The sequence below is a fragment of the Culex quinquefasciatus genome, chromosome 2, assembly GCF_015732765.1.
Source record: "Culex quinquefasciatus strain JHB chromosome 2, VPISU_Cqui_1.0_pri_paternal, whole genome shotgun sequence".
Taxonomy (NCBI): domain Eukaryota; kingdom Metazoa; phylum Arthropoda; class Insecta; order Diptera; family Culicidae; genus Culex; species Culex quinquefasciatus.
Genome location: NC_051862.1, coordinates 149588215 through 149614527, shown reverse-complemented (window position 1 = coordinate 149614527; position 26313 = coordinate 149588215). Strand labels below are relative to the sequence as shown.

General features: G+C 39.0%; 5 protein-coding genes across 6 annotated transcripts in view; 4 read left to right on the top strand and 1 right to left on the bottom strand.

Annotated features, from left to right (window-relative positions):
* Window positions 1–64: 64 nt before the first annotated feature.
* LOC6032935 (glycosyltransferase-like domain-containing protein 1-like) lies at window positions 65–5113 on the top strand. The gene is made up of 4 exons (XM_001843403.2): window positions 65–254; window positions 344–821; window positions 4011–4295; window positions 4352–5113. The coding sequence occupies exons 1-4, from the start codon at window positions 182–184 to the stop codon at window positions 4623–4625; spliced, it is 1110 nt and encodes a 369-aa protein (XP_001843455.2). The 5' UTR covers window positions 65–181; the 3' UTR covers window positions 4626–5113.
* Window positions 5114–10041: 4928 nt separating this feature from the next.
* Window positions 10042–11544, bottom strand: LOC6032934 (RNA-binding protein with serine-rich domain 1-A). Its single transcript, XM_038257030.1, has 3 exons — window positions 11385–11544; window positions 11200–11325; window positions 10042–11139 (listed from the first exon to the last, which is right to left on the bottom strand). Coding segments are annotated over exons 1-3 (966 nt in total). The 5' UTR covers window positions 11387–11544; the 3' UTR covers window positions 10042–10301.
* Window positions 11545–14120: 2576 nt separating this feature from the next.
* Window positions 14121–16413, top strand: LOC6032933 (syntenin-1). Its single transcript, XM_001843401.2, has 3 exons — window positions 14121–14283; window positions 15073–15536; window positions 15596–16413. Exons 2-3 carry the CDS (start codon window positions 15105–15107, stop codon window positions 16148–16150), a joined length of 987 nt encoding a protein of 328 aa, XP_001843453.2. The 5' UTR covers window positions 14121–14283; window positions 15073–15104; the 3' UTR covers window positions 16151–16413.
* Window positions 16414–16616: 203 nt separating this feature from the next.
* Window positions 16617–26313, top strand: part of LOC6032931 (serine/threonine-protein kinase ATM) — a 37163-nt gene continuing 27466 nt past the window's right edge. Inside the window, exon 1 of one of the 2 annotated variants that reach the window (XM_038255415.1) lies at window positions 16617–16828. The gene's annotated coding sequence lies outside the window, so the exon portion shown is untranslated. Of the gene's footprint in view, window positions 16833–26313 lie in introns of both variants that reach the window. The other variant, XM_001843399.2, reaches the window with a different exon arrangement.
* LOC6032932 (protein PAT1 homolog 1) lies at window positions 20232–24811 on the top strand. The gene has a single exon (XM_001843400.2). It carries the CDS (start codon window positions 20509–20511, stop codon window positions 22912–22914), a length of 2406 nt encoding a protein of 801 aa, XP_001843452.2. The 5' UTR covers window positions 20232–20508; the 3' UTR covers window positions 22915–24811.

Genomic DNA, 26313 nt, shown 5'->3' with positions numbered 1-26313 from the left:
GGTGCAAAATGAGTCACCCTGTGCCGAATGTTTTCAAAACGCTGCGCAAACTGTCAAACATTTTCAATGTGTCTGTGTGGGTTGCGGTTTTCAAAACAGTGTCGAGTTCGGGGCAGGAAAATCGGAGGAAAAAGAGTTTAATCTTTTAGCACATTACATTTGCGATATTTAGACTGCATTTATGGCCAAAATTCTCATCATTGAACCATTCTATGGCGGTTCTCACAAACAGTTGCTGGACACTTTCCTCGAACGTAAGTAACTTAACTGTTATTCGGTTGATTGAAGCCGATAAGGACCATCCTCAAAAATAAGCCACGTACCTAATCTTTGCCTCCCGCAGAGTTTCATCCGGCCGAGTACGATCTGTTTACGCTGACGGCGAAGAAATGGCACTGGCGGTCCCGGATAGGGGCGCTTTACTTTTCGGAAACGATTCCACGGGACCACCACTTCCGTGCCCTGTTCACCAGCTCAGTCCTCAACCTGGCCGAGCTTATCGGTCTGCGGCCCGACCTGGCCCAGTGCCGGAAGATTGTGTACTTCCACGAGAACCAGCTCAACTATCCGGTGCGGGAGATTAAGGAACGGGACTGCCAGTACGGACTGAACCAAATCATGACCTGTCTGAGTGCGGACCAAATCGTGTTCAACTCGCGGTACAACATGACTTCGTTCCTGGACAATATCAAGAGCTTCCTAAATATAGCGCCGGATCTGAAGCTGAAGAATCTGCGGGAAAAACTGGAGCCGCGCTGCGAGGTGCTGTACTTTCCGATTCCGTTCCATATGATTCCGAAGCGGATTTTCACCAAGAATGAGTAAGTTGAACTTTCTGATAAGGAAGTGTTGTTATCGAAGTACGATCATTTAATCGACGATAACGGAAAATCACTTGTTTGAATTAATTTATTAAAATGAACTAATTAAAACAAAATCCTCTCAAAGTTTAAAGAATGTTAACCAATTTCACAAAATTTCGTGTTTTATGGCAATATGGCAATGACGTAAAATTTGGTATACATTTCAACTTAGTTAAAGTTTTTCCAGATAAACTTACAAAATACCGTACATATTTTATTGAATACTAAATATTCATGATTAAGTACCAAACAACGTAAAATTTGTATTTAAAAGAATACAAAAAAATCACATTTGACCTCTTTTTAACTTTATGAAAATTTTAGTATTTAAATTGTAGTTTTTTTGAAAAATAAAACTAAACACAAATGCATGTAAATTTGAAATTTATATTTAGAGTCAAGTTTAGAGTAAATTTGTGTTCACCACTGGACGTCATTCTCCTCTTAATTTTATCAATTAAAAATTTAACGGCTAATTTGAATTTAAATATAGTTATTGGATCGCCCACCACAAATCCAATAAGCGCTGCACTGCACACACACAGAAAAATATTTGAATCAACAAAACATTTAAGGACGTATTAGACTATGACAAACAAAAAAAACAAACTCGCACTTTTTCGTGTTTGACAGTTTGCTAAACTCGCAAACTTGTTTGCGGCAAACTCGCAAACACGGCAAAATATATGCAGGCTAAAGGAGCCATTACTTTACGGCAAACAAACAAACAAACAAACTCGCACTTTGTGACAGTTTGCCTGCTTTGTTTGTTTGCCTGGATTTGTTTGTACAAACATCAGCCTTTATACATTTTGACTTGTTTGCGAGTTTGGCAAACTGTCAAAAAGTCAAGGGAATGATTGAACGAGAAAAATCACAAATCCGCATAAATAATTTCAAGATTGTTCAGGTGTAAACCGAAAGCGCGATAAAAAATTAAAGTGGACGAATAATGCGTTTAACAGCTTTTTTAATTGTCGGAGTATAGGGCGAATCTGCGTTCGTAAACAAGCAGTCTATCCCCCTCTTGACGTGAACTGTCACTTGAGCAAAAGGGATAGACTGCTTGTTAACAAACGCAGATTTGCCCTATTGAACTGTTACTACGGATTTCCTGACGTACATTTAATTTTGCAGCCCAAAACTCTTTGGTCTGACAGTCTTGGTCTGACAGCTTTATCATGGATTTTGGTCTGGTCTAGGCGAGGGATAGGACACAGCACCCTCCTGGAAAAATTGCGAGTTTTTTTGTTTGTTTGCGGTAGTGTAATGGCTCCTTGGCGTTTCTACAAACAAATGCAGGCAAATAAAACAAAGCAGACAAACTGTCAAAAAGAGCGAGTTTGTTTGTTTGTTAGCCATAGTCTAATACATCCTTTAGACAAATAATATTTTTGTGAATCAATTACTCGTCAAAGCAAGTTTTTCATAACAACAAAAGATTTTCGTGAAAAGGAGAAATCGGACTATTTCGGATATTTTTTTGTAATTTTTATACTTCAAACTTTGTGGGGGCCTTCATTTTAAGGCTAGTACGGAGCTCTGAAGCAACGCAAAACACTATATAAAAAAACGCTCAAGGAAAGAGTCACAAGTTCTAATTTGGATTTGCTTGTTTCAATGCGAATGAAAATTATAAACGTTTAAATAATTTTGCATTCGAATAAGAAATATTGAAGATCCAAAATTGCCACAAAAAGAAGAATCTTAAAATGCAGAAAATTAATAGAACGGATTTTGTGTTTTGCTTAAAATGATGTCATTTTATTTTCTGGCAAGAAAAAACAGAAATTCTGAAATAAATTCCAAAATTTCAGAATTTGTATATTTAGGAACTTAAGGAATTTAAGAATTTAAGAATTTAAGAATTTAAGAATTTAAGAATTTAAGAATTTAAGAATTTAAGAATTTAAGAATTTAAGAATTTAAGAATTTAAGAATTTAAGAATTTAAGAATTTAAGAATTTAAGAATTTAAGAATTTAAGAATTTAAGAATTTAAGAATTTAAGAATTTAAGAATTTAAGAATTTAAGAATTTAAGAATTTAAGAATTTAAGAATTTAAGAATTTAAGAATTTAAGAATTTAAGAATTTAAGAATTTAAGAATTTAAGAATTTAAGAATTTAAGAATTTATGAATTTAGGAATTTAAGAATTTAAGAATTTATAAATTTAAGAATTTAAGAATTTAAGAATTTAAGAATTTAAGAATTTAAGAATTTAAGAATTTAAGAATTTAAGAATTTAAGAATTTAAGAATTTAAGAATTTAAGAATTTAAGAATTTAAGAATTTAAGAATTTAAGAATTTAAGAATTTAAGAATTTAAGAATTTAATAATTTAAGAATTTAAGAATTTAAGAATTTAAGAATTTAAGAATTTTAGAATTTTAGAATTTTAGAATTTTAGAATTTTAGAATTTTAGAATTTTAGAATTTTAGAATTTTAGAATTTTAGAATTTTAGAATTTTAGAATTTTAGAATTTTAGAATTTTAGAATTTTAGAATTTTAAAATTTTTGAATTTTAGAATTTTAGAATTTTAGAATTTTAGAATTTTAGAATTTTTAGAATTTTAGAATTTAAGAATTTAAGAATTTAAAAATTTAAAACTTTAAGAATTTAAGAATTTAAGAATTTAAGAATTTAAGAATTTAAGAATTTAAGAATTTTAGAATTTTAGAATTTAAGAATTTAAGAATTTTAGAATTTTAGAATTTAAGAATTTAAGAATTTAAGAATTTCAGAATTTCAGAATTTAAGAATTTAAGAATTTAGGAATTCAGGAATTTAAGAATTTTAGAATTTTAAAATTTAAAAATTGCATAATTATAATATTTTAAAAATTTATAATTTTAATATTTTAAAATTTTATAATTTCATTGTTTTGAAATTTTAGAATTTTAAAATTATAGAATTTGAGAATTTAAGAATTTAGGAAGGAGGAGGAAGGAAGGAGTTTTTCGATTTTTTAATCTTAAAATTTTTGATTTTTGAAATCGATTTATTTTAGTTTATTTACGAGCCATTTTTTAAATGGACAAGTGCCAAAATAGTAGGGAAAGGGAAAGTTGGAGCCAAATAAAAAATAAATTATTTTATTATCCCGTGGAGAATTGCTCTGCTCACAAATTTCTATCCCCGCAGCAAACCCCTGCACCTGATTTGGCCCCACCGCTGGGAGCACGACAAAAATCCACAGTTCCTGGTGAACACGCTGCTCGAGCTGAACAAGCGGCAGGTCGACTTCCGGGTGTCGATCCTCGGTGAGCGCACCCAGTCCATTCCGGAGTGTTTCGAAAACATCGGCGAACTGCTTAAGGAGAAGCTGGTCAACTTTGGCTACCTCGGCAAGGACGAGTACTACCGGGCGCTGCTGGACGGGGACGTGGTCATCTCGACGGCCGGCCACGAGTTCTACGGCGTCGCCATGTGAGGAGGAACTTGCGGTTTTTTGTAACTAATAATTGAGTCACATTTACTTCTAGGCTCGAGGCGGCGTACTGTGGCTGTCTGCCGGTGGCGCCGAACAAGCTAGTCTATCCGGAAATCTACCCGGACACCAGTCTGTACAACACGTCGAATCAGCTCATCAAAATGCTCTACAACTGGTGCAAGAACCGGGCCCTGTTCGAGCGGGATCGTGCCATTTTCTACGAGAACTTTAACTTTGACAAATATTCGTCCGTGCAGCTGGTTCCAAAGTTTATCTCGATGATCAAGGCCCACATTGCCAACAGCGCCGTCAGCAACGGGGTCTAGGCGGGAGGAGACGCGTAGTGAAAAAAAGATGTAATCGGTTCTATTAAACTATTCGTACTAGACCTGCAGCGAACGACCTACCGGAACGTGTTCATACATACAGGATGAGCGAAAACGAGCAGACCATCGTTTTACAGTAATCTCGCGCCAATTATTATATCTATTATATAGACTAGTGAAAGTCTAGAGGCACAAATATGTTAAATGCTTAGTCGTTTCCTTTTTAAATCTTCCAGCAGATTTCACACGAATCAATCTCGTTTTTTTTTGTTCTACTACATTCAGAGTTTAAATACGGAAATATGTTTTTAATATCGGTTTTATTATTAGCCAACCTAGTTTTTGAAATTTGTTAAAATCACGTATTGTATATTACAATACGATAGTCAATACAATTTAGTAAAATAATCAAACTATTGGGAATCAACAAACTCGTAGATAAATAAAAGAAATAAATATTACGATATGTATCAATATTTGGGAGCAAATGAGAGCCGTTTTTTTATTAATCCGATAATCTGTTTTGCTTTTGAGCAATAACTACACCACACACATTCTTATACACTTTCTCACTTTCCGCCAAAAAAAAAACTCGCAAACTCGTGATAATCCAAATTTTAAAATTAGGAAAAACTGAAATTTATTTATATAAAAATACATACTTAAAAGATTTTTTTCAATTCAAAATTCAATTAAGCTTTTACAAACATTTTTTTAAAGCGTTTGTGCCCCCCCCTTTCTCACCCACTTCAAAATCGCCTCGAAAATTCAGGTTGCAAAAAAAAATCCAAATATTCATTCAAGTGCAAAAGTGCATTCCCCTGCGTTTAGAATCATTTTTAGCATGTTTGGGTCTATTCAGAAATCTTTTAAATTATTGAAAACAGTAGGTATTACAAAAAAGAAATCCAGCTAGATGTTGAGACAAGGTATTTGATCTTTCGAACTATTTGCCTTCCTCACTTTACTGAGGAAAGGCTATAAAATCACTCGAAAAACGAACTTATTAATTTGACCTCTTAGACCCATCTTCACGTATACATATCGACTCAGAATCATGTTCTGAGCAAATGTCTGTGTGGATGTGTGTAGGTGGGTGGACAAAAAAATTGTCACTCGATTATCTCCGGACTGGATGAACGTATTTTTACCGTATTAGTCTCATTCGATCCGTCTTGGGGTCCCATAGGTCTCTATTTAAAATCAGCAAGTTTAGTTAAGTGCTTCAAAAGTTATGCTAAAAAAACGATTTTGGCGTATGTCATGTTATACATTTTCAGAAAGGTATTAAAAAGACCTTTCCAATGAGCCTAACACATTGAAGATCTGATAACCCTATCAAAAGTTATTAGCACTTAAGTGTTATTTATACACTTTTTGGAGGCCGGATCTCTGATATTTCAATGAAAATGATGTCCGGGTCCGTTATGCGACCCATCGTTAGTTAGATAATCGAAAGACCTCTCAAATGAGCCTAAAACATCAAGGATCTAACAACCCTATTAAAAGTTATTGGCACTTAAGTGATTTATACACTTTTTTGAGGTTGGATTTCAGATATTGTGATAAAAATATTGTCTGAATCTTCCATGCGAACTATCGTTGGATAGGTTTTTTTTATCAGACCTTGCCGATGAGCCAGAAATATTGATGGTCTGCGAACCATATCAAAAGAGATGAGTAATAAAGTTGATTTGTTTAACATGTTAAGGGGGAATGTTGCTATTTTTACTGCATGTATTGACTTTATGAATATGAGGAAGGCACCAACCACCTAAAGGTGGATTAAGTAACGTTTTTTTTTTAATTTTAAAAATTTGATAATCAAGAATTTAAAATATTCAAAACTTGATCAGTTCAAAACAGTTCAAAAAAAAAATATTTCAACAAAATCAGAATTCCATATTACAAAATTCTAAAAATTGAAAATTTTTAAAATCCTGCTCGTTTATCCGAAGTTATTGCCAAAATTTAACTCCGGGTTACCGAACCACGATTTTTTTTTTTGTTTCTCAAATTTTGATTCTCTTACCAAAAATCTCTCCCAAAGTATAATCCAAAGTTATTTGATATTCTGTAATCTAAAAAATATATTCCCTTATGAGCATGAGCATGGTTGACTGCCAATGAGCTGCTACTCCGTTATTGACGGATCAGCTGAAGTTACACAATGAACCAACAGATGAGTAGTGGGAGCTAATCATCCTCACTGTATAACCCCTGAAGATCTCTGCTTTAAGTCAATACCGGCGCCTCCCCCCAAGGAGATGCAGTTCAACAAAGGTAGGAATGTTAGTCCGATAGTTAGTTTTCTCAGTTGCACCACGGGGTTTCTAAAAGTGAAGCAGGTTTTCTTTTACTTCTTCTTGGCGAAAACCTGCGCAAGCGAGATCGCTTATGTCAAAATCTTCGCGCCACGTGGTCTTAAGCGTAAACAAAGCCAGCTGCTGGTGCAAACTCATTGGCACTTTTTGAAATGGTCGTATGAATTTATATTAAAAATACCATTTCTATCATTTTTTCGACAATTTTAGTATCCATGATAAATTACATAGAATCATAAAGACAAATACAAAATACATTGTTTTGCTTGAATTTCAATCACGTTTTTCTCAGTTGCCCTTTTTTGAACATGGAACAATTATGCGTAGAACGAAAGTATATGAATAAAAACTTGAAAAATTTAAGACTTTTGAGAATTTAAGACATTTAAAATATTAGGAATTTAATAAGAATTTAAAATCTTTAAAATAATTTAAAAGATCAGAATTTTAAGAATTTATGATTTTTAAGAATTTAAGACTTTAAGAACTTAAGACTTTGAAGAATTTAAATATTTAGGAATTCAAAAATTCAGAGATTTGAAAATTTAGGAATTTAAAGAATGTAGAATTTAAGAATTTAAGAGTTTACAAATTTGAGAATTTCAGAATATAAGAATTTAAGACTTTTGAGAATTTGAGTATTTAAGAATTTGTGGATTTGAAAATTTAAATAAGGGATCATCAATAAACCACGAAGACACTTCGTAGACAATTCTCCATACAAAAAAAAATGTATGGATCGTGGACAATCGCCATACCTCCTCCCCTTCCCCGCCTAAAGTGTCCACGTGGTTTATGGATGGCCCCTGAAGATTTAAAGAATTTAAATAATTTAAGACATTTAAAAATTCAAGTCTTTTAAAGTATAAGGAATTTAATAGTTTAAGAACTTATGACTGTTAAGAATTTCAAAATTAAAAACTTTTTAGCAATTCTCTACTTTTTCGGTGCCTTCACTGCCGTTCTACGCATAATTGTCCCATGGCCAAAAAAGTGCAACTGAAGAAAACGCTTTTGAAATTTTTCGACCGATTTCTGTGTTTCTACGTATACTTGTCCCGTGGGTCCTATTCACCCTATGTGTCCCTAATCGCCCCAGTTAGTAGTGTATAACTCTTATTTAAGATCCTTTTGCTATACAATAGGTAAACAAGACATAATGCTTCGTTAAACTAATGATTTTATGAGCGAAAATACTTGGTGGGACAATTATGCGTAGAAGTTTAACGATGGGACAAACAGACTTGGTGTTGTTTTTGATGAGTTTCCGAACAATGTACTGAATTTTATGGGTTTTTCTTAAAGTATACATCAAATTAAACTTAAAAATGTGAAAAAGTCAGAATCGACCAAAAATGACATGGGACAGTTATGCGTAGAACGGCAGTTCAGTATGCCCAAAGAAGCCATTTTGCATCATTAATTTGTCCATATAATTTTCCATACAAATTTGGCAGCTGTCCATACAAAAATGATGTATGAAAATTCAAAAACCTGTATCTTTTGAAGGAATTTTTTCATCGATTTGTTGTCTTGGGCAAAATTGTAGGTATGGATACGGACTACACTGAAAAATAAATGATACACGGTAAAAAATTTTTGGTGATTTTTTATTTAACTATTGGTCACTAAAACTTGATTTACAAAAAAATACTATTTTTAATTTTTTATTTTTTTTATATGTTTTACAGGGCATCAAATGCCAACTTTTCAGAAATTTCCAAGTTATGCAAAAAATATTTGAGCGAGTTATGAATTTTTGAATCAATACTGATTTAAAAAAATCGAAATATTGATCGCAAAAATTTTTCAACTTCATTTTTCGATGTTAAATCAAATTTGCGATCAAAAAGTACTTAAGTGAAATTTTGATAAAGTGCACCGTTTTCAAGTTAAATCCATATTTAGGTGACTTTTTTGAAAATAGTCGCAGTTTTTAATTTTTAAAACTAGTGCACATGTTTGCCCACCATTGAAAAGAATATTTTTGAAAAGCTGAGAAAATTCTCTATATTTTGCTGTTTCCAAACTTTTCGAAAAAAAACATTTTTAAAATTGTTAAACCAAGACTAACATTCCAAAAGCGTCAAACATTCAATATTACGCCCTTTTAAAATGTTAGTCTTGGTTTAAAAAATTTCAAAATATTTTTTTCGAAAAGATCGGAAAATTTTACGAAAGTTTCATATTTTAACATTGTAAATCAAACCATTAGTTGCTGAGATATAGACATTAGAAAATGGTGGGTTGTTTGGGTGAGACTTAGAAAATATCAATTTTTCTGTTTTTAAACCTTTGCATTGCAATATCTCAGCAAATTAGGGTCGTATCAACAAAGTTCAATAAAGCAAAATATAGAGAATTTTCTCAGCTTTTCAAAAATATTATTTCCTAAAATGGGCAAAGATGTGCACTGTACATTTGATGTCATCTAAAACAAATTAAAAAAATAGTGTTTTTTTTTTTTTGCAAATCAAGTTTTAGTGACAAAAAGTTAAATAAAAAATCACAATTTTTTTACCGTGCATCATTTTTTCCAGTGTAGTCCGTATCCATACCTACAACTTTGCTGAAGACACAAAATCGATCAAAAAATTCCTTCAAAAGATACAGATTTTTGAATTACATCGTTTTTGTATGGACAGCTGCCAAATGTGTATGGAAAATTATATGCACAAACTTAAATATGATGCAAAATGGCTTCTTTGAGCTTACCGAAGGCACCAAAAAAGTTTCAGTCGGATTAAAACATACAAAAATTAAAATTGAAGAAAAAAGACCGATTCCGTAGAGAATTGCTATAGTGTTAAACAGTGAATAAAGATGGGTAATTTTAAAGTGTGCCTATTTTTCGAATTGTTCTCAATTATACCCACAACTTTGACGAAGACACCGAATTGATCAGTTTTCAAAATACAGATGCTAGAATTGGTAGATAACTTTTTTTTTGTTTTTACAGCTGTCTAATTTGTATGGAAACTTGTATGAACAAACCAATGACGCAAAATCGCTTCTTTGGCCATAGAGATGGCTCCTCGGAAGATTAAATGATTTCTAATTTTAATTAAAAACTCAATTCAAACGCTTGAACATTTGGTGAATGAATGTATTCTTTATTTATATCAATTTTTACTGCATACATTATTAAAACATGTAATGTTTATCGTAAGCTACAAATCGTAATCGGTGACAGAAATTCTGGAGATTTTTTTCTCCCTATTTCTCTCTCTCTCTCCGCAGGTGCTCAAAGAATTATATTACCGAAGAATAGAAGAGGGGGGCGGGATTACTCTTACCAGCCTAAGAAAAAAAAATATGATCATTTTGTTTGTGTCGAAGCTCGATTCGCGGCTTAACGCGAACTGTCCGAACTGTTGCTGTGGCGTCTCCTTCTGACCGGACTGCGCGACCGTCGACGACGTGGGCTGCCTCCGCGGCCTCCTCCACCCCGCATCGGCGACCGGCGCTGGTACCGACGTGGTGATCCTCCACGCCAACGCCCCGGTGGAGGCCGGTTATTACGCATGATGGGCGAGGGACGCCTCATCGGAGGGCGCTGCTTCTGGACCAGAATCGCACTGGCGGTAATTTCCTGCCCATCGACCTGACCACCGTCCATGTGCTTGATGGCGTTTTCAGCTCCGTCCGGATTGACGAAATCGACGTAGCAAAATCCACGGGTAAAGGATTGGAACCGGTCGACGGGGAAGTCTACGGAGCGAATTTCACCGTACGTGCCAAAGATCTCCAGAATGTGGTCCTTGACGACGTTCCGGGTAAGCCGACCAACGTGTATTCTGGTTGGGCGCGGTGTTACCGAACGTTCCTTCCGGCGACGTTTCGAACCGGACCGCGAGCGACGACTGCGGCCATCCTTGCTTGGCCGATCCGGAGATGACGCCGCTGGGCCACCGGTCTTGGTCTGTTTGTTCTCCTTATCATTGTCACGGTCAACGCTACCACGGCGCTCCGTCCGCTCCTTCGACTTGGGACGAACCGGTTTGCTGGCCTCCTTCGGCGGGGCTTCCTTTGCCGGTGGACTCGGCGAACGGGTTGCGGTCTTGCGCTTGGTCGTGCGACGTTCTCCACCGCTGCTCGACGAGGACGACGAGCTCGATGAAGACGAACTGCTGCTCGAAGAACTGGACCGCGATCCGGAACTGCTCCGGGACGAACTGCTATCCGACGAGCTAAAAGTGTTTACATCAGCAAAACAAAACCCAACAAAAATCGATTTATCAAGCACTTACCTTCCGCTGCTATCGCTACTGCTCGAGTTGCTACGCTTTTTGCGGTCCTTCTCCCGGCCCCGCTGCTTCTGCTTGTCCTTCTCCTTGTCGGATTCGGCCGACTCGGAGCGATTCTTCGAACGAGCCCTGCAAACGCAAACACAACTAAATTAACGCCGCAAACCAAACCAAAGCGTAACACTTACATTGTTCTCGTAGCGACGGCAGGAATCTGCGTCGAAAAGCTGGATTTTCACCGGAAAATTAGTACCCAAAACGTTTGCCAAGCAATGGCAGCCTGCGATGCGCGTAAAAATGATGGCCGAGGAACGAAAAGTCGCTTTTTTCTGTTCGTGTGCGCGATGCCAAAACGAAACGTCAAACGGCGACACCCGTCACTGAAATGAAAATGAAAGTGGTGAAATGTTTCAGCGGGTTGAGCCGGGGAGGTCGAAAAAGGTTTTGACTTACACTAGCGAAGGAAATAAACTGAACCGATTGCTTGATGTTGGGCCGAGTGTTGGGCTAATGTAACGCTTTAAAAATGTAATATTGTCGGTCTGCTGGGATTATGAGGTTTTAATTTTATTAGTTTCTTTTAAGAAGATGAACTTTGTTTTTGGTATTGTTAGTGAATTTTTACAATCTTGTAGAGTGTTTAAATCCGTGAATTTTTATACTTACGGTGAAAATACTTGAACCACAGTTAAGTCACTATTAAGTTTGACTTTGTCAATGTTCGACGAGATTTTGTGTAAACACCTCTGTAAAAACGGTAAAAATCCTTGATTCCTGTTTGTATGTGCACCATGGTATATATACCGCTTTAAAGCGGTTAGGCACTTCGGAAGGAATCGGTCAAGAAAAATTTCAAATGGGCAACAGCGGCAGAGTAAGCAAGCCAGAGAGCACAGAGTAATCCAGAGAGCACACTCCAAGGAAAAGTCATTAAAATTGTTGGCTCCGTTACTCTATACCCTTTGGAATCATAGCGACTCAAGGCGTTATGTTTTCAGCGTTACGGGTCTGCTGAAGAAAAATTTTCATCAAAGTAAACTAAGGTTTTTTGCAAAGATTTGTTTGTTTTGACAACTGAGTCAGAACAAGAAAATCTTGATCTTTGACTACAGTGTTCCCCAGAACCGTCGACTCAAAAATTGCAGTGAAGCAAAAGTATGCTGTTGGGGTGAAACCCGAAGTTCGGATTGGCCACGTTCGTACTGTGACATCAGTGGAAGCCAGAGAATTCATGTCCAGCTTTTATCAGTCGTTGCCTTCAAATTTGGGCAGTGGTATTAGATCTCAGGGCAATGATTGGGCCGACGAATCATACCAGAAGTTTAAATAACTTATTGTTTGCTTCAAACATAAATACCTATTTTGTGATTGTATTTTCTTTGAAAAAAGTAATTTTTTGTGAATCATAACTGATTTTTTTTTTCAATCTGTATTCTTGGAGAGGTTCCCAGGTTTTTCCAGATGTGAATCCAGATGGTGTTATCGTTGATGGATTTAATAATTTCTTATCGAAGCTGAGTGCCAACACCGGAGAACACAGACAGACAAACAGGATCAGCTCGACACTGGGCCCAGGTCATGTAAAAGCTACACTTACACTTGTCCGAGCTGGCCACCCGGCACTTATTCTCTCACTTATTCGGCGGGTAGTAATCTGCTCGATATGGAACATCTAGACACTTTTACTTGTCGCAGCATTACATGCAACAGTACGAGGTAAACATGGTAACCAGAAAACAAAACGATATTTGTTGATTTTGGGAACTTGAAAATTTATGACAAATATTTATTAAATTTATGTCATCAAGTAGCTGTGAAAAAAAGTAACGCTTTGAACGTCAGTTTGCCTACTATAAGCAAAATTTTGCTGAAGGGGCGATGTACCACGATGTACCGCGTAACGCAACCATAAATTAAATGCCAGTGCTCCCTCTGGGTTACTCTGTGCAGAGAGGGTAAAGAAAAGCCCCAAGAAATCGCTCCCTCTCCTTTGTTCTGCTGTTCGTAAAGCTGTTTCTTGACCCCTTTGCTTCCGATCTGCATACTAGCCTTATAGCGTGACATACTTTATGGATGACGCCAAATGGAAAAAGGGGCAAAGGCAGTTTTTGCCTCGGTTTTTGCTACATTTTGGCTAAAAAATGCATAGAAAATCACGCTTGCGCAACACTCACACTATGAAAACAAACCAACGAGCTGTCAAGAGAGTTAACTACGTGCGCATGAATTGCGTGTACGTACACGAAAGGTTTTTAGGTTAAAATTTGTTGTTAGTAGATTAGTAGTTAGAAGGTTAAAATTTGGTGTTAGTAGATGCTGCTGTGGAGAACTCGAGTGCTCGTCTGATTGTCTGGTGTAAAAAGCTATAACATAACAATATCTTATATTAGTAAATAAATGCTAACAAAAACAAATGTTGATTAAAAAATTAAAGTCGATTGAATATAAATCTAAAATTAAATCACTAAAATCTTGGAATAATGTGCTTCATTTTATAGTTTTTCTACATTATTTTTAACGTTTTTACAGTCCGTGTTTTGTAATTAAGGTCCCCGTGAAAATTGCAAATCTTTAAAATGAAAAATCATCGAGCTCGAGCTGTCACAGTCCCAGTCAAACATGTTAGATGTCATCGGGCGGCAGGCCTTTAAAAACCAGCACTATTTTTATAAATATTTTCTAACTCAATTTGCCTTTTTAGGTATTTTCTTTTTAAATTTTTCTTTATTTCGATTTATTTTATAAATTTTCTTTTTTTTCGCAAATTTCCTCCAAAACAAACACAACTGGGAGTTTCGCGGCAGCTGGAAATGTTTCACTTCTTTTTTCTCATTTATGCCGACTGACCGACAGTCCGATTGTCGCACCCCTCGCACGTTATGTTTTGAGAATAATATTATCTTCGCATCAACACATCTGCGTGCTGATGGCAGCTGGCCGTGTTTGTGTGCTGTCCAGTATGAATCATTCATTTGGAGAGAAAACATTGAATTAAATTTTGGTGGACTGAAGTTTTGCTACTTTTTGCGGTAGAAGTTAGTCCCGAAATTGTTACAATTTTATCTAACTCCAGTTGAGAAATATTCGGTGAGTAACGTTCCGCGCAAATTCTTAGAAATGCTGATGATATGGTTGAAATTGTGAAACTTAGTTTTTCTGAGAGCCCTTCAAATTCTAAGAGCACAAAAAAAAATTAAAAAAGAATAGAGGAGCCCTTTGTTGTCTGATAAGGTGTTTTATTAGATGTTAGAGCAACATAAAAAACATGTTCGTCGTATAATTGATTCTATAAATTTAAAACGATTCCAGAGGATTTCACAATTTTTTACCAAAAGGTTTATTGTTTACTCAATTTTTTTTAACAAAATCAAACCAAAGATTTTTCAAGTCGTGAAATAAAATTAAAAAAAAATACTAATATCCAAACCAGGTGATTTTTGATAGAACAACGCTTACAGCACAAGATTGAGTCCAGTTTGCTGATTCAGTAAAATTTGTTTACAGAGCAGTATAAACAGGTTTATGATTCCGATGACTCATCAAACCGCATCTAACTTAGATTTTTGCTTGGGTTATTCCAATTCTTCTTGTGCGATTAAAAAGGATGTCGCTAAACTAGAAAAAAGATTTTTTTTATCAAATATATTCTATTCAATGCAAAAATGTAAAACAATTTAAAGTAAATAAAATAAATGTGAACAGTTACTAATAAAACAAAAAGTAATGAGCATTTAGACATAACTCTCACATGTAAAACTTGAAAAACATGACATGTAAAATAATTGGTATGATTTACAAAGTTTCCGAAGATTTTCATATTAATTCCAGGGGTGCGACACTTCTCATCAATTCAATACTCTTTACTTTAAAAAACAGATCTCCAGTGACCCAATCAAAACACCTTCACAATGTCGCTGTACCCGTCGCTCGAGGACATGCAGGTGGACAAGATCCTGCAGTCGCAGAACGCAGCCGTCGCAAATGCCGCCGCGGCCCAGCAACAGCAGCTCGGCTATCCGCAGGGACCTCCGCCGGCGTACTCCGCGAATCCGTACTCACAGCTAAGTGCGCTCCTTCCGGGTGGTGGCAGTGTTGGCAGCTACGATGCGGACAACTCCAAGAAAGCGGCCGGATTCGCTTATCCGGATTTGGGCGACTACATGGGCCTTGAGTTGAGTCAGGAGATGATTGCGGCCAACATGCCCGAATATCTGCACAGAAACGCTGGACAGCTGGAAGCCTCACCGATGACGTCGGTCAACAATGTCAACATGGTGGCACCGATTTCGGGCGACTCGGTGGGACTTCGTCGCGGGCAGGTCACGACCGGAATTCGGGAGGTGAGTTTGTGCGAGCATTTAATTTGGAAAGGGTTCAACTCAAAACTATTTTTCTTCAGCTGGTCCTCTGCAAAGGTTCGGACAAGAAGGTTGGCCTGCGCGCACAGGCCATCAACAAGGGAGTCTTCGTGTGCCTCGTGGTTAAGAACAGTCCAGCGGCCATGGCTGGCCTGCGGTTTGGCGATCAGATTCTGCAGGTCAACGGAACGCTCGTGGCGGGCTTCTCCGTCGACGATGTGCACAAGCTGCTGAAGAAGAGCGACAAGAACAACATTTCGCTGGTGGTGCGTGATCGCCCCTTTGAGCGGGCCATCACTCTGCACAAGGACTCCGCCGGCAGCGTGGGCTTCCAGTTCAACGATGGAGAAATAACCGCCATCGTGAAGGACTCGTCGGCCGCCAGGAACGGGCTGCTGATCGATCACCAAATTCTTGAAGTTAACGGGCAGAACGTAATCGCCATGAAGGACAAGGAAATCTCGAAAATTATTTCTGAAGGCGGTCAGATGATTACGTTGACGATTGTGCCCAGCATGATCTACAAAGTTATGATGAAGAAGCTTTCGACTTCGTTCATCAAGGGCAAGATGGATCACTCGATTCCGGACTTTTAAACCGTGCATGTTTATCTCGTACTCATATTGATGCCAAAAGAAGCGTCGCCCAGTTTCACAATATGTCGTTTTATGAAGATTTTCTTATAATGCCATAAAACATTAATTTAACCGCCGGTAACGATTCAGGAAAGAAGTTTTTCAAATATGTCAGGCGTACAAGGCACCGATCCAGAAGAAGCGCAATTATTATCTCCAACATTTTACTGTGTTAGATTTACATAATATTGAAATAAAAATATTATATGGATAAATATTAAAAACTGGGTATTTTATTTTCCTTGCGTTAAAAAAAAAGCTAATAGGGTACAAAAATCTAAAATTATTGTTGTTGGATTTTTAAGTCTACGAGTGTCACCCCCCTTGACTTCCAGCGATTTGTTTTTCGACCTTTTAACTTCGACCTGTCATGTCTTCTCCAGAAGCATGAAATATTTCTTTGTTTTGATTTGGCACCTTTCAAAAATTCGCAAAATCAATCAAAACCGCGAACCGGCACAGAGCAAACCAAACACGCGATGCAAGTGCAGTGAGGTTTGTGAAAGGAAATTTTATAAAAGTTTTGTAAGTTTTACGTAGAATATTGATTGCTGAAAGTGTTGTTTTGAGTGTCGCTGGAAGCAGCTAACGGTTGTGATTTAATTTGATTTTTGAGTGCCGGTAGCAGTTCCTTCGAAGGCGAGTGAGTACCTAAATAAACGCCATTCTTAAATTTCGCCGTATGATTGATTTGAAGACGGATATGAGATATTGTTTCCTGCTAAAAGATTAATTTTATAAGAATCAATCAAATTTGTATTTATTTTCTGCCCTTCAGAACAAACAAAAGGCGCAATAATATTTTCATTCGCCAATGTTCATGCAACATTTCATTCATCAATTTTTTAACCCTCTACTGTGAAGAGCATTAAATATTGATTGAATGCAATAAACAATGAACAATGAATTTAAAATTAGGAAAAAAAAACATTAATGCAATAAAAAAAAGCCCAAATGTCCTACAAAAACATTTTTTTTTTCATTTTTTACATTTAATGAAATTTGAAACGTTTTCTTTTTTCTTTTTCGTTGGGATGTTCTGGGTCATCCAAGGATTCCCTGAAGTTGAAATCGGTAAGTCTACCGCTGCAACAAGCAAGAAGTCAGCGATTTTTGATAGCAAACCAGTCAACCATACCACTGAACTGTGTGGAGTTTTTGGATGACCAAAAACATCCCAATTCTTTATGTAAACTAATGTCAATAACATAAACAATGAATTTTATATCCCGCCTTTTGACATGGAGGATTTTTAAAACCCGCCAAACAAATCGCAGCAACCTGATGGTTTCTGGGTAAAATTCAGAAAAGACCTTGTCAGAAATTTTCAGATTTGTTTTGAAAAGGAAGTGATTATTTCGGACCTCAGAATTGATTGAGACGGAAACAAGTGGCTGAATTTGGGCGGAATTCTAGAATTTTTAATCTTGTAGATCTGGCCAGATTAAAAAGCGCAGCTTGTGGTACCGAATGGTGTGCGAGTTTAACAAAATTCATGGCCTAAGTCGCTTCCGGTGGATCACAAAGTGAAAACGAATCGGAAAAAATCCAAGAAAAATTCATTAAGTTTTCTGAAGCGATACTGAAGCAGAAGATGAAACATATTTTAAGTTTGTTAGTTTTTTAAGTGAAATAAACTTCTTTTGAGGGGCTGGGCTTGTTTTAAAGAGTGTTATTCCAAATGCTTTTCATATTTGATACCGTTAGTGGGCATGGGGGTTGAGACTGGGCCAAAGTGATTCTTTTTTACGGATTTTGCAATTTTCCAGGTTCTTTAAAATGAAATTTATTTCTGTTTAAAGCTTAAAGGGTTGTTTTGGGCAGAGCTGTGGAGTCAGAGTCAGAGCCGGAGTCGGTGGAGTCGGGTCTTTTTGGGGACCTGGAGTCGGAGTCAGAGTCGTCTTAACTCAGAATGCCGGAGTCGGAGTCGGAGTCGCTTGAAATATGACCCGAATCTGCAGCCCTGGTTTTAGGAACAACTTAAAGATACTTTTCTGGAAAAAATCAATTTCAAAGAATAAATTCTGTCATTTAGGTAGCTGTTTGAATTTGAGTTACGTTTGTGGCAAAAAATTACCTCTCGAAAAATCAACAATTAAAAATATTATTTTGAAAATGTTATTGAAATTGCAAAATGTTTAAAAATCTCCACATTCTACAATACTGATTCTATAGAACAAATTACGATACAAGACTTGAACTCGTATCGAAAAAAAAAACGAATGAATGACATTTCCAAACCAAGCCAAATCAGCTCGAGGTTCGTGCCAATACTTTCATTGGGGAGATGCAAATGGCCAACCGCTAAATAGTTTGGAATTCAACAGGGTTGGTACATTCCATGGGATCAAGGCTCTTAACACCTAGCACCACAAAATACACCTTTTTAACGGGACTGATCATCAGAATGGTGAAATCTAGGAGATCGGAATCGCTGTAATGTTTCCTGTCTACTAAAGTCTAATTTTAAGCAGATCTCAGAATAATCACATCACAAACGAAAACTTTTGACAAGAACTTTTCTGAATTTTCCTCAGCAACCCCCAGTTTGCTGCGATTTGTTTGGCGGGTTTTACAAATCCTCCATGTCAAAAGGCGGGATATAAAAGTCATTGTTTATGTTTTTGACATTAGTTTACATGAAGAATAAGTTGTTACAACTATGCTCTGTAGCCTTGTTTACTTGCTGAAGTCGTCTGGGTTGGATCCGTTGTAAAAATGTTGTAATTTCGACTTATTTCTTCGGTACCGCCCACTATACTTGAAAGCTTCAAATTAGGAAATCGATGCACTAACTTAGTTGATCTGTTTCTGTTCTAACCGAAATCAATAAAAATATCAAAATATAGTGTAGGAACATGCCTTAAACAGCTGTCCCGATTCGCCCCAGATGACGGTAAGTCGATTCTTCAACCTAAACATCATCAACGTGCACAGCCCGCACATGGGAAGCGACGCCGATGCTTTCCACGACGCTTTCTACGAGCTTCTTGACCGCGAGTACAGGAAGTGTCCAAAACACGATGTCAAGATTGTCATCGGCGACATGAACGTTCAAGTCGGCCAGCAGGAGGAGTTTAGACCGGTTATTGGAATGTTTAGCGCCCACCAGCAGACGAACGAGACCGGCCTACGACTCAAAGATTTCGCTACCTCCCGAAACATGGCCATACGTAGTACCTTCTTTCAGCATAGCCTCCTCTATAAGTACACCTGAAGATCACCAAACGACACGGAGACGCAAATCGACCATGTTCCCATCGATGGTCGGCACTTCTCGGACAAAAGCGACGTCAGAACCTACCGTGGCGCGGACATCGACTCGGACTACTACCTGGTGGTGGCGAAGCTGCGCCAACGCCTGTCCGAGGCCAACAAGATCCGGTACCGTCGCCCGCAGCGGTATAATCTGGAGCGGCTCAAGGACCCTGAGGTCGCTACCCAGTGCGCGCGGAGCTCGGCGAAGCCCCTCTGGAGGCCTGCTGGAGCCATATGGAAGCAGCCATCAACGCAGCGGCATCGAGCGCCATCGGGTACGTGGACCGAGTGCGACGATGAATGTCCGGCGACAAGTGGCTGCTGCACAACACCCGTGGGAACATGGAGTCGTACAAAAAGGTGCGAAGACAGCAAACGCATCTCTTCCGGGTTAAGAAGCGCCGCCTGGAAGAGTTGGAGTGCCAGGATATGGAACAGCTGTATCGCTCCAACGAAACGCGTAAGTTCTACATGAAACTTAGTCAATCCTGGACTGGCTTCATGCCGCGAGCCTAAATTTGCTGGGATAAGGACGGGGGAGTCTTGACGGAGGAGCGTGAGGTGATCGAAAGGTGGAAGCATTTTGCTTCTACATTTTTAAATTCTGCTTGAAGGATTTGACTAATCCCAACATCAAACTTTCCGTGCCTGCGGCGCCGGAATGAACACCATTCATTCATTCACCACGTATACACACGCCGCTCCCCCGTACACTTTCATTCAGACGTTTGATCAATGAATCGACTGCTCTCTTTCCCTTCACTGCTGCTCGGTGTCCTTCAATGACGCGAGTCTTTCGCCTGTCACGGCCCAGAGTGTGTTATTTTTCTTGTTTGCGTGTTTGTCACTCCGCGATAGCATGACCAGAACCGACCAGAAGTGCGTAAGAGTTTAGAAGGGCGAGAAGTGGAGAAAAAAAAATGTCAAACTTGGTTTTGGAATTGAGCCCGTGATATTACCCGGAATTGTGCAATTTTGCGTCGCGAGTCCCTATCGACCAATCGAGCTGAAGGTCACGAAGAAATGAGTTAAGGCGAGTTAAGGTGGTCTACGGAACGAAAATGGATTCTTTCTTCGACTTTGACGCCAGCTTGCCCCCGGTTGACGGTGGAGGGCGTTCCGGACGCCGGAATGCCGACTCCGAGGACGAGTACGATGCGCTGAACGATGAGACGTTCGGCGATCCGGATAAGGGCGATTGGGAGAACATGCACGAGACGTTGGTAAAGTTGGAGAAAGGTCCAGGGTTTTTGCTGAACGACGAGGAGGATGACCGTGAAGGGGATGCCTTGTTTGATGACGACGAGTTGGATCTGCATCTGTCGCGGTTTGATTTTGGGGACGGGGATGAGAGTATCGGCAGTACGGCGGACTTGAGCTTGGACGACGACATCGGGAGTCGGCTGAGGTTGGATCCAAGTATTTGGGATAGTCCGGTTAAGAAGACGACTCAGCCGGTGCCAGCGGTCAACCATGAGGTGCAGAATTTGTTTCCGATACTGCCGCCGATGGCGCAGAATGGGTTGGGTAACTCGTTCAGGCCTAATAGCTATCCGGTACCTCCAGCTCCGATCAAGATGCTTTCTGTAGAGGACATTGAAAGGAATATAATTCAACAACAGCAGCAGCAACAGCTACAGCAACAACATCAGGAGCAGCTCAAGAGGGAGCGAGAACATCTACATCAGCAGCAGCAGAAAGTGTTGCAGGAAAATCAAAAGAACAAAGCCGCTAGGAAAGTCATGGTTCCGCTGGTGTCTCCTGCCCTTCAACCGATGGTTCCGCCGGCTCAGCTGTTGGCAATCCGCAACCAGATGTTTCCACACCCACAGCTGTTGCCTCAGCCGCGAATGCCGCTAGGTTTCTTGCCGTACAACTTTCTCCCGCCACCCTTCTCAACGCCCATCAACAATCTAGCCATGCATCCCGGCTTTCCAGCAGCCGCCCAGTTGGGCATGTTTCCGCCCCATCAACGCATCCCTCTGCCCATTCAGCCAAACCTGGTTCAGAACCTCCAAAACAACCAGTTCAACAAACGACTCGTTCAGGAGATCCAGCAGAACCATCCGTTGCTTGCGCTGAACCGCCAGAACTACCAATACAACAATAACAACATCAACAACAACAACCAGAAACGGTACTACAACGTGGCTCCAAAAGGGCCAGATTACGACGAGTACGCGAATCTCATGTCCAACCGCGAGAAACAGTGGCTTATCGGGATTCAGCTCACCCAGCTCAACTCGGACGCGCCGTACATCAACGACTATTACTTCACCGTGTACAAGGAGCGGCTGGCCGCCCGGAACGGCAACCGGGAAAGCAAAGCCTACAAAGACAACCAGCTGAACCATCCGTTCACGCAACCCACCGGACACGCCCAGCTACTACTGATGTCCTCGTTGGCCAAAAACTGCGGCATGCTGAACGCCAAAGGAGGTCTCCTCAACCGGGAACGTCACAACTCCGAGTCCAAGAACAACAGCAACAACAACAACGGCGCTGACCAGAAAGATCAACAACCACCCCGAACCTACACACCACTCCAGTTCGAGAACTCTCTCGGTAAACTGCAGTGCGGCAGTGTTACGGCACCGCGGAAGATCATCGACATGGACGTGGTCGGTGCGGAGTCGACCCAAACCGGAGCCGGCACCACCACAACCCGTGAACTGCTGCACCGATTGCTGCACATCGAAAAACTCTTCAAGGTGGTGCTCAAAATGGAAGATCTGAACAACCCGGTGGCCATCGAGGCCGCCCTAGTGGCAAAAGAGAAACGCGAAAAGGATCGTCAGATCCAGGAGGTCGCATCGACCAACAGTTCGCTTTCCGCGAGTGCCGAAAGCTTCGACGAGCTGCTCGCCGTGCTCATCGGCGGGCTGGCCCAGGACAAGGTGATACCGATGCTGGGAGTACGCAAGGGGAAGATACTGCTTCGTAGAATCCTAGTTCTTCTACGCGATCATCCCTACCGATGGACTCTCTGGGCCACGGCCTTCTCAACGCTTCCCTTCATGCTGAAGAAGGATCGCGACGACCCGGAAGGTGTCCTGTTTGCGCTGTACACCGAGTTTGAACGCCACGCTCAATACAGCAACTCCCCAGATCTGCTCAAGCTATCCCAGGTCCTCGCGTCCGACAAGATCCTCTCCCATCTAATCAGTTGCAAGTTCCTGCTCTCCTCCACCATCACGATCATCTTTCAAATGGAAATTCACTTCACCAAAGCTCCCGACGCGATCAACGCAGCCGAACGGCTGCAGTGGATCGAATTTCTGGAAATGGTTACCGGCGCAGTGGGCAAACAGCCCGCCGCCCAGCAGCACATGATCAAGCTTGATCGTGGCAATAACATTGTGCGCCTGATCCGCGCCCACCTGGAGCGCTTTCCGCAGGTTAAGGGAAACGACTTTGTCAGCTTCATTACGGCCCCGGACGTGCCGGAGGTCGGTAAAGCGAAGTAGAAGCTCGAAGGAGTTTGAAACTTAAGGAGGTATTAGACTATGACAAACAAACAAACACTCGTATTTTTTCGTGTTTCACAGTTTTCCAAACTCGAAAACAAAGCAAAATTTTAACAGGTTAGATCCCATTTAAAATTGAAGGGCGGTTACGTCCAATCAAGCTCATATTTGGGATTTGGGCTTAGAATGCCCACCGGAACAAACCTCTGAATGCCCGCCAAAAAAACAATATTGTTACACTCTAGTATGCATTCTGACGTTTCTGCAAACAAATTCAAGCAAACTGGCTAACTGACAAAAAGTTCGAGTTTTTGTCATAGTATAATATCTTCTTTAAAAAAAAACTATAAGCACACATGAGGGTAATTTTTACTGCCAGCAATTCAAGTTCAAGCAGCGTTCAAGATTACACAAATCGGAAGAAAACCATTTTCGTACAGGAATTGACTCTTGCAGTAGCTTGTTTGAACCCCTTTCAGACTTGACCTGACCGTGCTATCCTGCCGTGTGTCGCTTTTTGACGTTCCGAGAAATGTAAACAATAACAAACACGTTTTGTTTGGCTAACCGTGCATTGCCCCAAAGTTGGGTTGAGTGGCAAATTGTCGCATTTGGGTGTGACAACATTGCACGGAGTTTTTATTGAATATCTCAGGACTGAAATCATAAATTGAGGATCTTTGAAGGTCTAAAAGGTTAGGCATTGAAAGCGGCACAAAATGGCGTTCGTAACTCAATTTGGCCCAAAATAGAAATGCGACAAGATAGCACGATCACGGCGAAATGACCCCTAAGAATAAAAATGTCCAATACTAAGTTCCAGTAGGGTCATCAAAACCATTTTCTCATCATTTTTATTTAAATATTTTCAGTAACTGGCATCTTCAACTGTGTGTTTTCTGATAAATATCACCAAAAGTTCAGATTTGTGTGCAAATTTGATTTATTTTCCTGTTTTCGAATGTTTTACATCTTAAAATTTTAAAACCATTTATTTATTGATAAAAACAAATCATCGCATTTTCCTTTCCAAAAACAAACAAAGAACACGAATTCGCAAAAACAAATATTCTGTTATCTTACACTGTGAGTAAATTCGTGATATTTGCATTGATGTAGATGTTCAGCTTAATTATGCGTATTAGTACAAGTCGTGTAAATGTATGTAATTCGCAACTGCTATATTTGTAAAAAAACAGGCTATGAGATAGGTGCGTTATAAGCAAATTGAACAAAACATAACGAAGCTTAAACATTTCAAATGATTATTTATTCTGAAAATTTCCGTAATTGATGTCATTGAAAATATTACAAAACAAAGAAACTGAAATCGTTAAGAACAAAGAAAAGAAAATTAATGTAAACAAATTTCATAGGCAGTTAGACTGTCGCTCTTTATTTAGTAATTAAACTTTTAAAATTATGCAATGCTTGAAAAAATCATAAAATGAAACGTTAATTCTAGTTATTATACTCGTAAATTAAACAAAACATTGTGTATTTATTTGACATTACACTCACTCTACACATAAATAAATGTTGTGATTCAAACTTTGCTACGCATTACCACGGAATTAAGTATAACTATTCACGAAATTGGCAAACGCGTTAAAGGACAAAAAATAAAATTACTGAGCTACACGTAATTTGCCTAGCTGGGCAAAGCAATTATTTATATATAAAAAAGAAACAAAGTGCTGCAAATTAGAAATCATTCATACCGATTAGGGCAAAGTGAGTATTATCTCTCTTCACTGAAACACTGTCGCGGTTTAGTCAAACTTTCAAGAAACGGTGTTATGATTTTCTTGTACCTTCTCACGTCAAGTATGTTTTGAGCGCAACAAAAATAAACACCGGCTGGTTCTAATAAATTTCGTTTATGTTTTCGAAAACATATGGGAGTTTTTTTTTACAGTAAATTGTCGAAAGAAATGTCCTTTCATACTCATACAATTCAAATTATTCGCTCTACAGCATTGCCTTGGCGATGCTTGCGAGATTCCTACTCGGAACCAAGTGTCCGAAGGCTTGATTGTTGAGGAAATTGCAAACCTCTTTTTACATCGTAGCTTACCCCGGGATTCGAACTGACGACGTTTGGATTGTTAGTCCAACTGCCTACCAGCGACTCCACCGAGACAGGACCCAGGGAGACGACTCCTACACCCAAAATTCAGAATCGAGATAATCGTTCTCTCAAAATTTATTGAGGGCTCAGTGCCAAAATCGATAGAATAATGGTACCAACTCACACCATCATAACAAATGAGTTCATTCGTTAGTTGAATCAATAAATCTCCAAAAAGTGTCATACATCGACTTCTGACTTCTCCATGGTCACCAAGCTGTGGTGGCCGAGGCAGCTAAGTCATTGGATTGGTTTGTCAAAGGTCTCTGGTTCGATTCCCGTTGTCGACACTTTTGGTTTTTTGTTTGACGGATGAACTTTTTTTGCAAATGAACCTCGAGAGAATAGTTCTATCGCCCATCTCGAGCTGTGTTCTCTGCGTCCGTGAATGGTACCACTATTCTCTCGACTCGAGACCATCATTCTCTCGGACTAGCGCTGCCAGTTTTGGGTGTACACCTGGACTTAGCTAACTAGCATTTACTTCCCGTCCGACGGAAGGCGTGATCAGACAAATCTCGTCTCGAAAAATGCCACCGGGACCTTCTGGGATCGAACCCAGGCCGACTGGGGGAGAGGCAACCACGCTTATCCCTACACCACGGGTCCGGCCTCACTCATACAATTATTGAAACTTAAAAAAATACATTTTCTTCTTCAAAAATCATGAACCAAATTATTCCCATAGAAAATCTCGACAATAATAAAAAAAAAAATTTGAGAGATAAAAAGGTGTAGGTGGTTATGTAACAGACATGACTATTGTGTCAACTAACACTTTAGGTCAACGGGAAGTGGGCCAAAACGGGACACAAAGAGGGTTAAATTTTTTTAAAAAGGCTGTAACTGTAAGGCTAAATTCAATTAAATTTAAATATTAAAAATGCAACAAAATGAGGGATGATCATCCAAATTGATTAATTCTGAAGGGAGTTATTGGAATTTTTTTTAAATAACACAATTTTTAAACTCAAATAAAAATGTGTTCCATCGAGATATAGACTAGATTCGACCCGAAGCTTGTAGGGGGCATCTGGGACTACCATCTGAGACTGATAAAGCTTTGGGAAAGGCAGTTTAACACATGAAATAAACACTATTTTTTAGTCAATTTTTGGCTGTAAATATTAGCTTAGGGACCTCCTAGATTCCATTTTCTGGTGATAATTTTAACATATTCGTGTTCCTTAGTCAATTTTTTTTTAATTACGATATTTCACTCTTCATTTACCCTAATAATTTCAAGTTAAAATGCATATACCGAATTT